General features: G+C 34.3%; 1 protein-coding gene across 3 annotated transcripts; it reads left to right on the top strand.

Moving 5' to 3' along the window:
* Window positions 1-1,320: 1,320 nt before the first annotated feature.
* On the top strand, window positions 1,321-12,122 carry LOC132909872 (lysosomal alpha-mannosidase). 3 transcript variants are annotated; one of them, XM_060965033.1, is made up of 17 exons: window positions 1,321-1,487; window positions 3,483-3,589; window positions 3,868-3,945; window positions 4,051-4,236; window positions 4,436-4,641; window positions 4,747-4,883; window positions 6,265-6,398; window positions 7,258-7,471; window positions 7,938-8,134; window positions 8,352-8,548; window positions 9,408-9,604; window positions 10,103-10,316; window positions 10,386-10,503; window positions 10,635-10,911; window positions 11,110-11,355; window positions 11,457-11,606; window positions 11,746-12,122. In XM_060965033.1, exons 1-17 carry the CDS (start codon window positions 1,380-1,382, stop codon window positions 11,974-11,976), a joined length of 2,997 nt encoding a protein of 998 aa, XP_060821016.1. In that variant the 5' UTR covers window positions 1,321-1,379; the 3' UTR covers window positions 11,977-12,122. The 3 variants fall into 3 exon arrangements, with proteins under 3 accessions (XP_060821016.1, XP_060821017.1, XP_060821018.1); XM_060965034.1 differs by lacking the exon at window positions 6,265-6,398 and adding an exon at window positions 6,000-6,133; XM_060965035.1 differs by lacking the exons at window positions 1,321-1,487; window positions 3,868-3,945 and having other exon boundaries at window positions 3,481-3,585.
* Window positions 12,123-12,449: the final 327 nt, after the last annotated feature.

Below are 12,449 nucleotides of genomic sequence, written 5' to 3'. Positions count from 1 at the left end.
CAAAATTGACTAAATTTGAAGCGTAAACTCATATACGTATATAGTAATAAATATGTACGTATATAGTACCATTTCCACTCAGCTTTTCTAGATCGTGTTGTTACTGCTTACTATGGTAACTTTACAATTTTTGTCCCCCTTTTATCTCGCTGATCCACATACGGTAAGTTGTTTCTAGTACATTTACATAATTGTACGCTAATGGTAATGAACGAAGCAAAGTTTTCAAGTTTTAATTAAATTTGCAAAAAGGAGTAAGCTACTAAAGGTTGACAAATCCGTGATATTCAATATTAAAACTCGAAATAATATATTGTAGTGCGGGACACTTTATTATATATTATATTTATGTTTATCTTTATCCTCGTAGATTAGGCCTGTTGATCGTTATTACATTAAATATTGTTAGATAACGAAACACGATATGATATGTATGCGCGATGCGAATCTATAATTTTCAAACGAAGACGCGAAACACATATCAAGATATCGATCTTAATCGAGAACGAAAATATTCTGTTTATCTAGTTGTTTAGCTAGTAAACACTTGAAGCATCCGCGAGTTTTACATAATAGATTATTTGTACTTCACTTTTTTCATAGTAGCTATATAGTATTCCTTTATGGGGATAAGACAACGTAGAACTAAAATATCCAACAACGGATACTAAATATGCCGCGTTATATTTACGGATATAGTGAAAAGTATCGTTTAAGAGGTTACGCGATTACAGGAAAATAATTTATGGATAACCGAAAAGAAAATTCTAGAAACCACAACTTGGAAATGTTCTTTTCAATCTAAAATTACGCGTACTTCGATATTTATGCACTCGTAGCACCACTCGTGGTACACTCATGCACTAGACAAGCAACTCATTGTGCGAATCAAACAAGTACTTACGGTATTTGTACGCTTGAATGGTAAAAGAGATTTCTTCTTTCAATACGTGTTAAACACTAGCAACAAGTTGCCTTGCAACATTTCTATTACAATAAACGATTACATTGTACTTTCTTAACGTAATAAAGCATATAGAAATAGCACTTGAACGGATCTTTCATTCCGTGAATCGATCCAACTGTGAACAAAGTTTATTTTATATTACATTGATATAGAACTGTATTGCGCTCCTGCATCATTTATTTATTGCTACGTAAACGTAACACAGATAGTAGCTGGAAAAGCTGAGACTCGTTGGATATTTTCGTTGTTTTATATGTGTGTAGAAGCCGGCGAACGATCGGCAGTAGCAGACTGTATCTCGTATGTTTGACGCAATCGCAGTAACGGCAGCGTAGAGAAACGATATAAATAGAAGAAGAGAGGACGATTATTTCATTAGTTCTGACTGCAAGCATCCAGCGGCGTGTCGATTATGTCGTGGTCCGAATTTTTGCTACCACTGATCTCGCTCTTGTTATTGTGCATCCACGGCGATGCAGCTAGGATTCCGAGAACAGTTACCGAAACCTGCGGTTACGAGGTACACACGAAACGAATTCTTTATTTCAAGTTCTCTTCGAGCCGATAGAACAATGGTCTATTCGGTTTCTCAGTCTTTCTTTTCGAACGTTGAGAGAAATTTTATCTTACACTATCTCGAATTTATATTAAAAGCATCGGTTGAATCTAGAGAAACGTACAAATACCTTAACCACTCGTTACACGTTCTTCCTGCAATATTATGATTAACTATGCGTATAACATCATGTCTACAGTATATTACCACATAAAGAATACCAATTAACCGGAGAGCGGACTCGTTCGAGTTTCAGGAACGTACATAACCGCGATAAAATAATTCTGCACGTGTCATACAAGAATATTTAAGAATCCTGTTAGATTATGTTATATGTAAGTTATTATCGTATTTGAAGAAATAATTATAAATTTTCCTATGGGAACGTAACGTCTATGAAATTGTACAGTTTTTAATTTAAAGCGGTTGTTACGTTTCAAGAAACCGATCGCAACGAACTGTCACGTTACTATCTCGTACTTTGTGTTTACGATCAGCTTAAAAAATAACTATCGTTCCCAGTGTAAGAATAAATAACAAACTGCCCCTCGAGCAGTTTAACAGGTACAGTGTATTCCTTCGTATAAGAATCGAACAGCGTGAAGTTTTAATAAAAGAATCTTAGAAACGAATAGAAGGAATGGAATAGCGTTATTGTTTGCTTTTTGTATCTTTTATTTATGTTTGAAATATTAGAAGACCGTACTATGTACATTTTCCAACGCGTTTCATGACGAAGGTAATAGGATGAACAAAATCAACTATCTCAGAAACGGTCAATTTCGGGATAAACGCACCTTCGTTCATAAAAAAAAAAAAAAAAAAAAAAATTGATCTCTATTTCTTCTACGAACTCACTTGTCAAGAAACCATTATTACCAGATGTATAGAATTCGTGGGATACACCGTATATCAACGTCGAATAAACGTCACTTTATTTTGACTATTATGTTCATTAATTTATATATAGTAATTTGTAAGCTTGGCATCTTTCAACTTGAATGAATTTCGTTCGGTATCCCACTTTGTATAGTAACCCATTCGAATTACAGGTAAAGTTAGGTATATGCGTAATGTAAGGTACGCAAGACATCGTACACTCTGTTTCGTGTTACAATTACGTACACTTATCGAAACGTAAAAGCTGAAAATGTGAAACAATTTAGAATCATAAAAATCGAAACAGGGATTGATATTAAAATCCGACGAAGAAGAAACATATTGCAAAGAGGTGTCCAATATTCTCGGTAGAAATAAATCCGAAATCCATAGATATTACGATAATGTAGTGGTTATTTATATGTATGACAGGATATTGTATTAATATTTGGCTGAAAACTGAAACTCTGTAGGCGTGTGCTATATCTTTTAATATGTTATATGCTCTGTTCGGTAATCTAATTATGTGAAAACAAAATATCAGATTGTTGTTAGTTTTAGTTTTACGAATGGAGAAAGAGAATTTTCTGAATATTTTTATACTACTTATTCGAAAAAATTCGATTGGTTTTGATTAATTGGTAAAAAATGATTTTGCAAAATGTTTTATCTAAATTGAATATTTCCATTGATCGATGATAGTAGTCTTATCGAAGTTTAATTTTCCAATTGAAATCACTAAAATAAAATATTCTTTATCTAATATGATATGTGCAAGTACTTTATCAAATTATGCAAACACTTTGAAAGCTATTCATTAAACACGTTGTCAGAAAAAATATACTTAGGACGTTCGATAAGCACGCTATATTTAATCTTTAATTACTTGTATCTTATTAAAGATTTTCATTAAGGATTTGATACTTCGGAACGTATTTTATCGTGACATATCTCTAGATGGAAAGGAGAGGCAGTAGTAAGCTTTCTATAGTTGCATAAGATTATTATTATTACATTGAGATATCGTTCAAAGAATAAGATACAACGGTATAACATAATTCAGATTCGTGTTCGTTACAGGCGTGTCCTGTGGCAGATCCAAATAAATTAAATATTCATCTGGTTGCTCATACTCATGACGACGTTGGTTGGTTGAAAACAGTCGACCAGTATTACTTTGGAAGTAAGTACTTTGAAAAAGATCAGCGCACCATCGCGTTGCATTAAAGATATAACTTAGAAAAAACAAAGCTGGCACCCCGCTGGGGGTAGCCACCCACATGCGATATTTATTTTTATTTTTTATTTTTTTTTTTTCACCAATAAGATATAACACTTTACCAAATGTCCTTCAGGACAAATTGTAAAAAAAACCATCGCGTTACGATTAATTATCGTTATAGGGTATTTATTAAGCGAGCCATCGAATGTTATCTTTTTGTTTATTTTTCTTAAACAAAGGTAGATCAAGAATTCAGAAGGCAGGAGTACAGTATATTCTAGACAGCGTTATTCAAGCGTTGCTGGCTAATCCTGAAAGAAAGTAATTACCACAGTTTTACTACGTTAATTTGTTGAACGACAATTAATTACTACATAAATTATTCGTCAATTATTGATAAAATCTCGTATGTACTTATTTTATCAGGTTTATTTATGTGGAGACTTCTTTCTTGTGGAAATGGTGGTTGCATCAAAACGACAAGGTGAAAGAAGATGTGCGAAGTTTAATCAATCAAGGCAGATTAGAGATTATCGGTGGTGGATGGAGCATGAACGACGAGGCAGTCACTCACTATCATTCCCTTGTCGATCAATATACTTGGGGTTTCAGGTAACTTGACTCAGAGTCCGAGCGTTAATTTTTATTCCTCTTCTCGTAGTTTATATGTACAAACGAAACGAACAAGTTAAACAAGTCCCACGAAATTAACGACAAGACAAAGTGCCTTTCCGGCAAGTGCACCCTTTGTTACGTTATTCGGCTCGATTGCTATCGTTTTTAAGTTCTCCAATTTTTCTAACCTGTCTAGACGTCTTAACGATACCTTTGGAACATGTGCCACGCCACGTATAGGATGGCAGATAGATCCTTTCGGCCATTCCAGAGAACAAGCATCTTTGTTCGCCCAATTGGGATTCGATGGGATGTTCTTCGGTCGTCTCGATTATCAAGACAAGATCAAACGACTCAAGAACAAGACGATGGAATTCATTTGGGAAGGAAGTCCAAATCTAGGTAATGACTGGAACGTCAATTTAAAATTTAGGAAACATACTTTTAGCGATAACACGTGTGATAGTCGCTCGAAGACATAAATTCAACGCTTACGCGTTGTTACAGGAGCTCGTGCAAACTTGTTCACGGTTGCGTTGTACAACACGTATTCTCCACCACCTGGTTTTTGTTACGATATTTTGTGCAACGACGAACCAATAATCGATGATCCTGATAGTCCGGATTACAACGTCAAAGAGAGGGTACGTGTCATTTGTAGCGGTGTTTTTCAACCTTCTCCGAGTCGCGACTTCCTCTTTTAGCCATTTAAATAACCTGTAACCTCATCCACTCGGATTGACGCAGAAAAGCATTTCTAGTAGGTTAAAGAACGCGTTAAAAATATATTTAACAACTTGACCAACCATATTGTAATTGACAAGTGCAGAAAATCTTCAAAGCGAGGAACGTCTTTGGAAGTCGCGACCCGAAGATTGGGAATCCAGGATTTATAACTCATTTTCGAATCATTCTTTGTAAACTAACGCTTAAAGTCGAGTTCAAAGTAAAAATTAATCCATTTATGCGTTTCGTTAAGTTTATTATTCGCATGCTTCCTATTAATATCGTGGTATGCAAGGAATTGGGGTTAGGTTGGGCTTAGGTTTTTTTCTATTCTATAGCTTCCATTCTATAGCTTTTATAGTTTCTAAGACAATTACCTTCGTTGCTATAAAATAACGCAGCTTGCTTGCAAAAGCCTGTATTATTTATCTACTAATTATCGATAAGCCTATGATATTTATTGTCATTTCTTATGGCCCCTGATTGTAGGCCACATCAAATATCTCTTTCATATTATTCAGAAGTATGTGCGAATGAGAGTGGATTTCTGCTTATAGAAAACGTATTTGAGATTGCTGTCGCACCAAGTAGCTTAAAAATACCATACAGGAAGTTGTACAAATTTTTATAACGTTTATAACGTCATGTGCACTGTAAAGGTCACTTTGCCTGTTTAGAAATGCAAATAATCAACGATGAACGATTTAAGAAGATTATTTTTTCTCATTTAAAAGAACAATTTACAAGAAATGATTCGAAAATCCAGAAAACACGTACGTACATCGACCTTGTACTTCCTTCCTTTCTACTAACTCTGTGAAAATAAACTTTAGACTTTTAATATACATACGTTTCTTGTTGCTAACAACAACGCTAAAGTTGTAATTTTAGCGAATTGCTTGTTCCGTCAACGTCCTTAAGGCATATTTTAATAGCGTGTTATCGTTCGATCCGAGGTCGTTACTTTTCGATCGTATTTCGAACGAAAAGCATTGACTCGTTTTTGACTGATATCAGTGTCTCTTGTAAAACAGATCGATATATTTTTGCAATACGTGGCTCACCAAGCTGAAGTATATCGTACAAATAACGTCATATTAACCATGGGCGGAGATTTCACTTATCAGCAAGCGGAGATGTACTTCGCTAATATGGACAAACTAATAAGGTAGCTTTAAACTATTATTTTCGTTTCGCGTACACAAAGAGTATAGAAGGAAAAGGATAGGGAAGGTCTTATAATCCTAATCATTTTTAATGTATTATGTTGGTAAGTAAAGTACATTGCGATATTAACAGGTTGAACAATTAGTGCGTTACGCGCATCTCCAAGCAATGTCCTACAACACTAATAACGTTATCTTTACGATGGGCGAAGATTTTAATTATCAACACGCTGAAATGTGGTTCACTAATTTGGATAGGTTGATCAGGTAAAATATAATCGATAACGTTCGACGCTTGCTTTGAAAATATTCTGTTATAATGTATTTATATACAGGGTGTCCAAATAGATCGGCAGAAAACATATACTACATATTAATGAGGTGAAATAGGTAAAAGAAGATAATATAAACTTATGTCGGAGAATACTATGTCGAAGAATTATAAGAGCTGAAAGATTTCCGGTAGAGTTGTTCTTAAGACTCGTACAGAATCGCAAACAGACACAAATTTATTTACTGCTACGTATTTCTACAATAGCTGGAATATTCGAAAGAATTTGCCTGCAGAAGGAAGAAATTTCGAACATTTGTTATAATTGCCAAAAGAACTGATACAAATTTTTCAACATAAGTTTATGCCAACTTTTTTTACGTACATATTTCATGTACATACTCACGAGTTATGTACGTCGTTTCGAAGGATTGATTAGAGAAATTTGATGAAATAATATAGAAATAATGAAATAATTCTTTTTAACAAAAATTTAACGAAATTGATTTAACGTGTAACAAAAACGGTATTTCCTAATATTTCAAACTAATTTGAACATTGCGTGCTACATTAGCATCTTTCTCACTTAAGTACCTTAAAAAATTAAACTTTGAAATTAATATGATTTCGCGTAATATTTATGGAACATCCTGATACACGTGATAGAAATTACGATTTACGATACTTTTAAACGAGATATTTTATTGATCTTATTATTTTTCTTTACAAATGTGGATAACATTATCGAGACCAGAGTTAAGTAAACACTTGTAACGACAGTTACGACAACCAAATCATTTTAATACTCTCAATATTTGCAATATTCCACTACTTTTGCCGTTTCGTATTTCGTAGATACGTAAAAGAAGAAAAAGGATCCGAAGTGAATATATTTTATTCGACGCCATCGTGTTATTTGAAAGCAGTAAACGATGCAAAACTTCAGTGGTCGACGAAAAGCGATGACTTCTTCCCTTACGCGAGTGATCCGCATTCATATTGGACCGGCTACTTCTCCTCCAGACCGGCGATCAAATTCTTCGAAAGAATGGGAAACAATCTGTTGCAGGTAAAAATTGCGATCGTCTCAAAGAATCTGCAGTAATACCTTCGCACACATTCGAGACTACCAAATCTTACTATACGAGTACGTAGAATGACCTTGCGAAACCACGACATTTTCAAGATCTCGACGACTCTGATCGTAGAACCCACTCGTTCGTTACTTCCCTTTAAATCGATATCAATTTTTGTTTTCACTGTCTTATCCTACTAATTTATTTTGTGCGATTTCCGTGATAGAACAGCGTTGAATAGAGAACGAACCCACATTAACTTTCTACCAAATATTCATGCAAGATCTAAGGTTCGTGAATTTTATTTACGTTCGCTGTGAACCTAAATTCGTGGTACAGGTAAACTCAAGCAGATTCTATGACTCGTAGCAAAATGAAAAATCGAGAATAACGAAATTGTGTTTGGAAGCTTCGCTTAGGAAGAAATGGAATCTAAAAAATATTATATTTCGATTCCAGATATCCAAACAGTTATCCGTATTGACAAGCTTGGAGGGCTACGAGAAGCAATTGGAACATTTTAGAGAAGCTATGGGTGTAATGCAACATCATGATGCCATTACTGGAACGGAAAAACAACTAGTTGCCTATGATTACGCACGTATATTGTACGATGGTATGCAACAAGGAACGAACATTGCTGCTGACGCCATAAGGTAATGCGTCTCTTTTAACGATTTTTCATTGCTTTTTGGATTATTACTTACGTGAGTACGATATCCATCGTTTCTCGGGTTAAGCGTTTTCTTGATAATGCTGGTCGATAATCACACATCTGTATGCATAGCCCGGATTGAATTCATTCATACTCATATTATGTATAATTAAATAAAATAATTAAGTATCTTTTTTCTATGATTGTTCGTTCCACAGAAAATGGAGATCAAGCGGAAATTCAAATTTTGCACCAGAACAAATGCACACGTGCATGCAATTGAATATTAGTACGTGCTTGTACACAGAAGACAAAGACTTTGTCCTAGCAATTTACAATCCCTTGAGCCAGAAAGTGTTATCACCGATCCGTGTTCCCGTTCAGAATGGCACATACCATGTCATTGATCTTACAGGTACGCATTTTATAATATCAGGTTCGCCGGAAAGTTCTGTATATTTTCTGACCCACAGAGTTTACAAACATAAAACTATTACTAGAATGATTGCTAGATGAAGAATTATCTAAAACTTTCTCATAAATCGTTTTGTATTAGGAACTTCTTCATTGATTTGATTATCTCAAGAGCAGAGATTAGGAATTGAAAGTGAAAACTTAGTAATTGATAATCCGTTACTACCGATTAATTGATTATTATGACTTTAATATTGGCGGTCGACTCATTACAACATATTCCAAATGAACACTATCAAAACTATCAATCGATCAACTATCTAAGAGTTGTAAGCACGGCGATATTATCATCTTCAAATAGTTTTTTTCAAGTACGAATTTTTCCAAATCTTCTAATGATTATCTTCGATCTTTGATAATCGCGCAATAGTCAAATTATTGGCTGCGTGTCAGTAATTTCACATGCAGCGTCTCAAGGAATTGCTAAGTTATATAATTGCTGCGGGGTATCTACATTGCGTATCAAAAATTTTTTCACAAAGAGAGATACAAATTAACTTTCATACTGCATCTGTAATATACTATTTTATTTGCTTGCAACGATATTATCACACGCTATTATTATTATATCGTTATTTTAATACAGTCACGCGTTTAGTTTCTCGTAAACCAGTAATATTTCGGCTACAGAAGATTAAAAGATTCGATATATACGTATTCGTTAATTTTTGATAAATAAAGAACGCTAAAATTGGGTTACCTGCAGTTAACAAAAACGTTAAACGTAATATTTATGATTTTAAATTGTTGCAATGAAAATTCGAAATTAAATATTACACAATGTTTAATTTTCTTTCAAGATGGAAGAGAACTTGCTTCGCAAATAGTTCCTATCCCTAATTTCGTACGTGATATACCGGGAAGAAAAAGTACTTCAACGCACGAGCTCGTATTCTTTGCATCGTTACCACCTTTGGGCTACAAGACTTACACGGTCAAAAGAAGTTCAGAAAATATAAGTCCACAAGTGGCCACAGCAAACTCTATTGGTAACGAGGTATTAATTTATGAGAATTTACGAGACTGATATTTAACTCATTTGCAACGAACGACGTATTAGCGCATCAAGGCTCAAAATTCATCTTCACGTTTATCAATCGTTTCATTATCACCGGTATTCTGGTACAATGGGAGACGAAAGAATTTATAGAATTGATTTATTGTAGAAATAAAATATTTTCTATATTGTCAAATATATTCAAATATATGTAATTGTACAGATTATACAGATTTTGATCGAAGCCTATATTATCCACGCTCGGTAAATTGCAGACAGTTATCTGTCGAAAAGAGAAGTCCCTGTAACGCTGACTATAACTCATTCGCTAAGTAATAGCACTATATGAATGTTCTTGCCTCTCGATGTATATCGAAGTTGCGTTAATAATTTTCAAGGGAATTCCATTCGTTGATTAATCAAGAGAACACGTTGCATTTGAAACCATTTGATTCGTTCTAATAGAAATGATTATAAGATGGTAAATATTTTTTTTAGTTTTATAACGTATCCGTCGATGAGTACGGTCATGTTGTGGTAGAGTGGAAAAAACAAAAAGATATGGAACTGACTCAATCGTTCCATTATTACGAAGCAATGGAGGGAAATAACGAGGAATTTAAAAATAGATCTTCGGGCGCATACATATTCAGACCAAAGAACGCATCCGCTAGAAATTTCATGAAATTTGCTTCTTACGAAGTACACACAGGTAATGATGCTTTGGAATGCGTTGGAAGACTGAAATATGATTGACAAATCAGATTCGTTTTCCTTATAGGTGCATTAGTGGAAGAAATTCATCAGTGTATCACTGATTGGATATGTCAGGTAATCCGAGTTTATAGTGCAATGGAATACGTTGAATTTGACTGGCTCATTGGACCAATACCTGTTAAGTAAGTAAATCGTAAATGTGCGAAGAGATACTGAAAAATATTCGGCATATCGAATTCGGCTAGATAAATATTATCTAGCGTAAGCTTTTTTAATTTCAAAAATAGGTAATAACAATGGAATACGATTTTAGGGATAAGATCGGCAAAGAGGTAGTGACGAGATATTACAGTAACTTAAATTCTTCCGGAGAATTTTATACCGACAGTAATGGTCGCGAAATGTTGAAACGGAAGAGAGATTACCGGCCAACGTGGAATCTGGAACTAGAAGAGCCAGTATCTGGCAACTATTACCCCATTACCTCGAAAATTTCCTTGAAAGACGATGAGAAGCTTCTCAAACTTAGCTTACTAACAGATCGAGCAGAAGGTGGAACTAGTATGAGGGATGGAGAAATCGAAATGATGGTAATATTAATTACTTCATATTTTAAAACAAGAGAATGCTAATAAATTATTGTCCGTAGAATGTTATAGCGTTATTCTATGCAAATACAAAATTCAAACGTCGTTGTACGTTGAAAACGTAGACAGACGTGCTACGTTACATATACGTGTTATGTAAACTAATAAACATTTATGCATTTGCATGTGGATATGTCATAGATTCATAGAAGACTTTTAAGAGACGACGCGTTCGGTGTAGGGGAAGCTCTCAATGAATCTGCATTTGGCGAAGGTTTGGTAGTCAGAGGTTCCCATTACATTATCGGAGGTAGCATACAAAATCTAGATGAACTTGCAGTAAAAGAGAAAACTCTGGCGCGTCAACTATTGCTTCGTCCGTGGTCCTTTATTCAATCTATTGAAAAGAATTCTTCAGCACCCACACCGCATGCACCTAACTCCCAAGTAAGTATCATTCTATATCAGTATGCGACGAATGCAGAGTTAAAAATTATATAGGATAAATCAAAAGTCATTAACAATATTAAAATATCTTTTGTTTCTAGGGTACAGGTCTTGCTAAATCATTACCACAAAATGTTCAGATCTTAACTTTGGAACCATGGAAAAACGGCTCTGTTTTACTGAGGTTGGAACACATTTTCGAATTAGGTGAAACTGCCAGATTATCGAAGCCTGTGGAAGTTAATATTCAGGTATTTACAAATTTACAAATTTTACACACCCTGTGCATATTATTCGATCGGACACGATATAGTGTCACTTATATATTAGTATACTCGTATTGTCAGTGTGGTCAATTTATTCATATCTATTATCGGTCTGTTACAACAGGATCTATTTACAACTTTCACGATTGTATCCATCAAGGAGACTACATTAGGTGGTAATCAATGGATCGACGATATGAATCGTTTAAAATGGGAATCCGAAACAAACGATGTTCTCCAAAGAGAAGAACACTTTTCTCATCCTGTTGAAATTAAAGAAGGTGTGATAAATGTACTTTTACAACCATTTGAGATACGAACATTTATCCTTGAAATAGTACCACGGTATCTATAAGTTGAAAACAACTTATTAACAATTTATTACCATTAAGCATTAAGAACATTTAAATTCGTTAAATACAACGTATAATACAATGGTGGTCACGTAATTATAATTGTATTGAAAAAAAATATAACAAATACAAATTTTTCATCTTTCAATTTATGTATACCTATCTCGAACAAATTCCTGCCTCTTAAAACCACAATTATTTTTATAATTATACTTATATGACTTGTTCTAGACACGAACGAGTTATTTTTACCAAGATCAAAGACCTATCCCATCTATATATGATGTTAATAGAGATTTAATATTTTTATTTCAAGCAAATAGAATACATTATGCGACAAGCCAGCAATAAAATCATTCGCACGATAGTTTGTTGATATCCCTCGCTATTTACGGTTTTTCGTTCCATTAAGAATCAGAATAGAAGCGTTGACTGAGACATGCGGTTACCTATCTTTTCGCTTGATAGTGTAAAT

The sequence above is a fragment of the Bombus pascuorum genome, chromosome 8 (assembly GCF_905332965.1).
Source record: "Bombus pascuorum chromosome 8, iyBomPasc1.1, whole genome shotgun sequence".
NCBI lineage: Eukaryota > Metazoa > Arthropoda > Insecta > Hymenoptera > Apidae > Bombus > Bombus pascuorum.
Note: the sequence above shows the minus strand (reverse complement) of the source record. Positions and strands in the feature narration are given on the sequence as shown.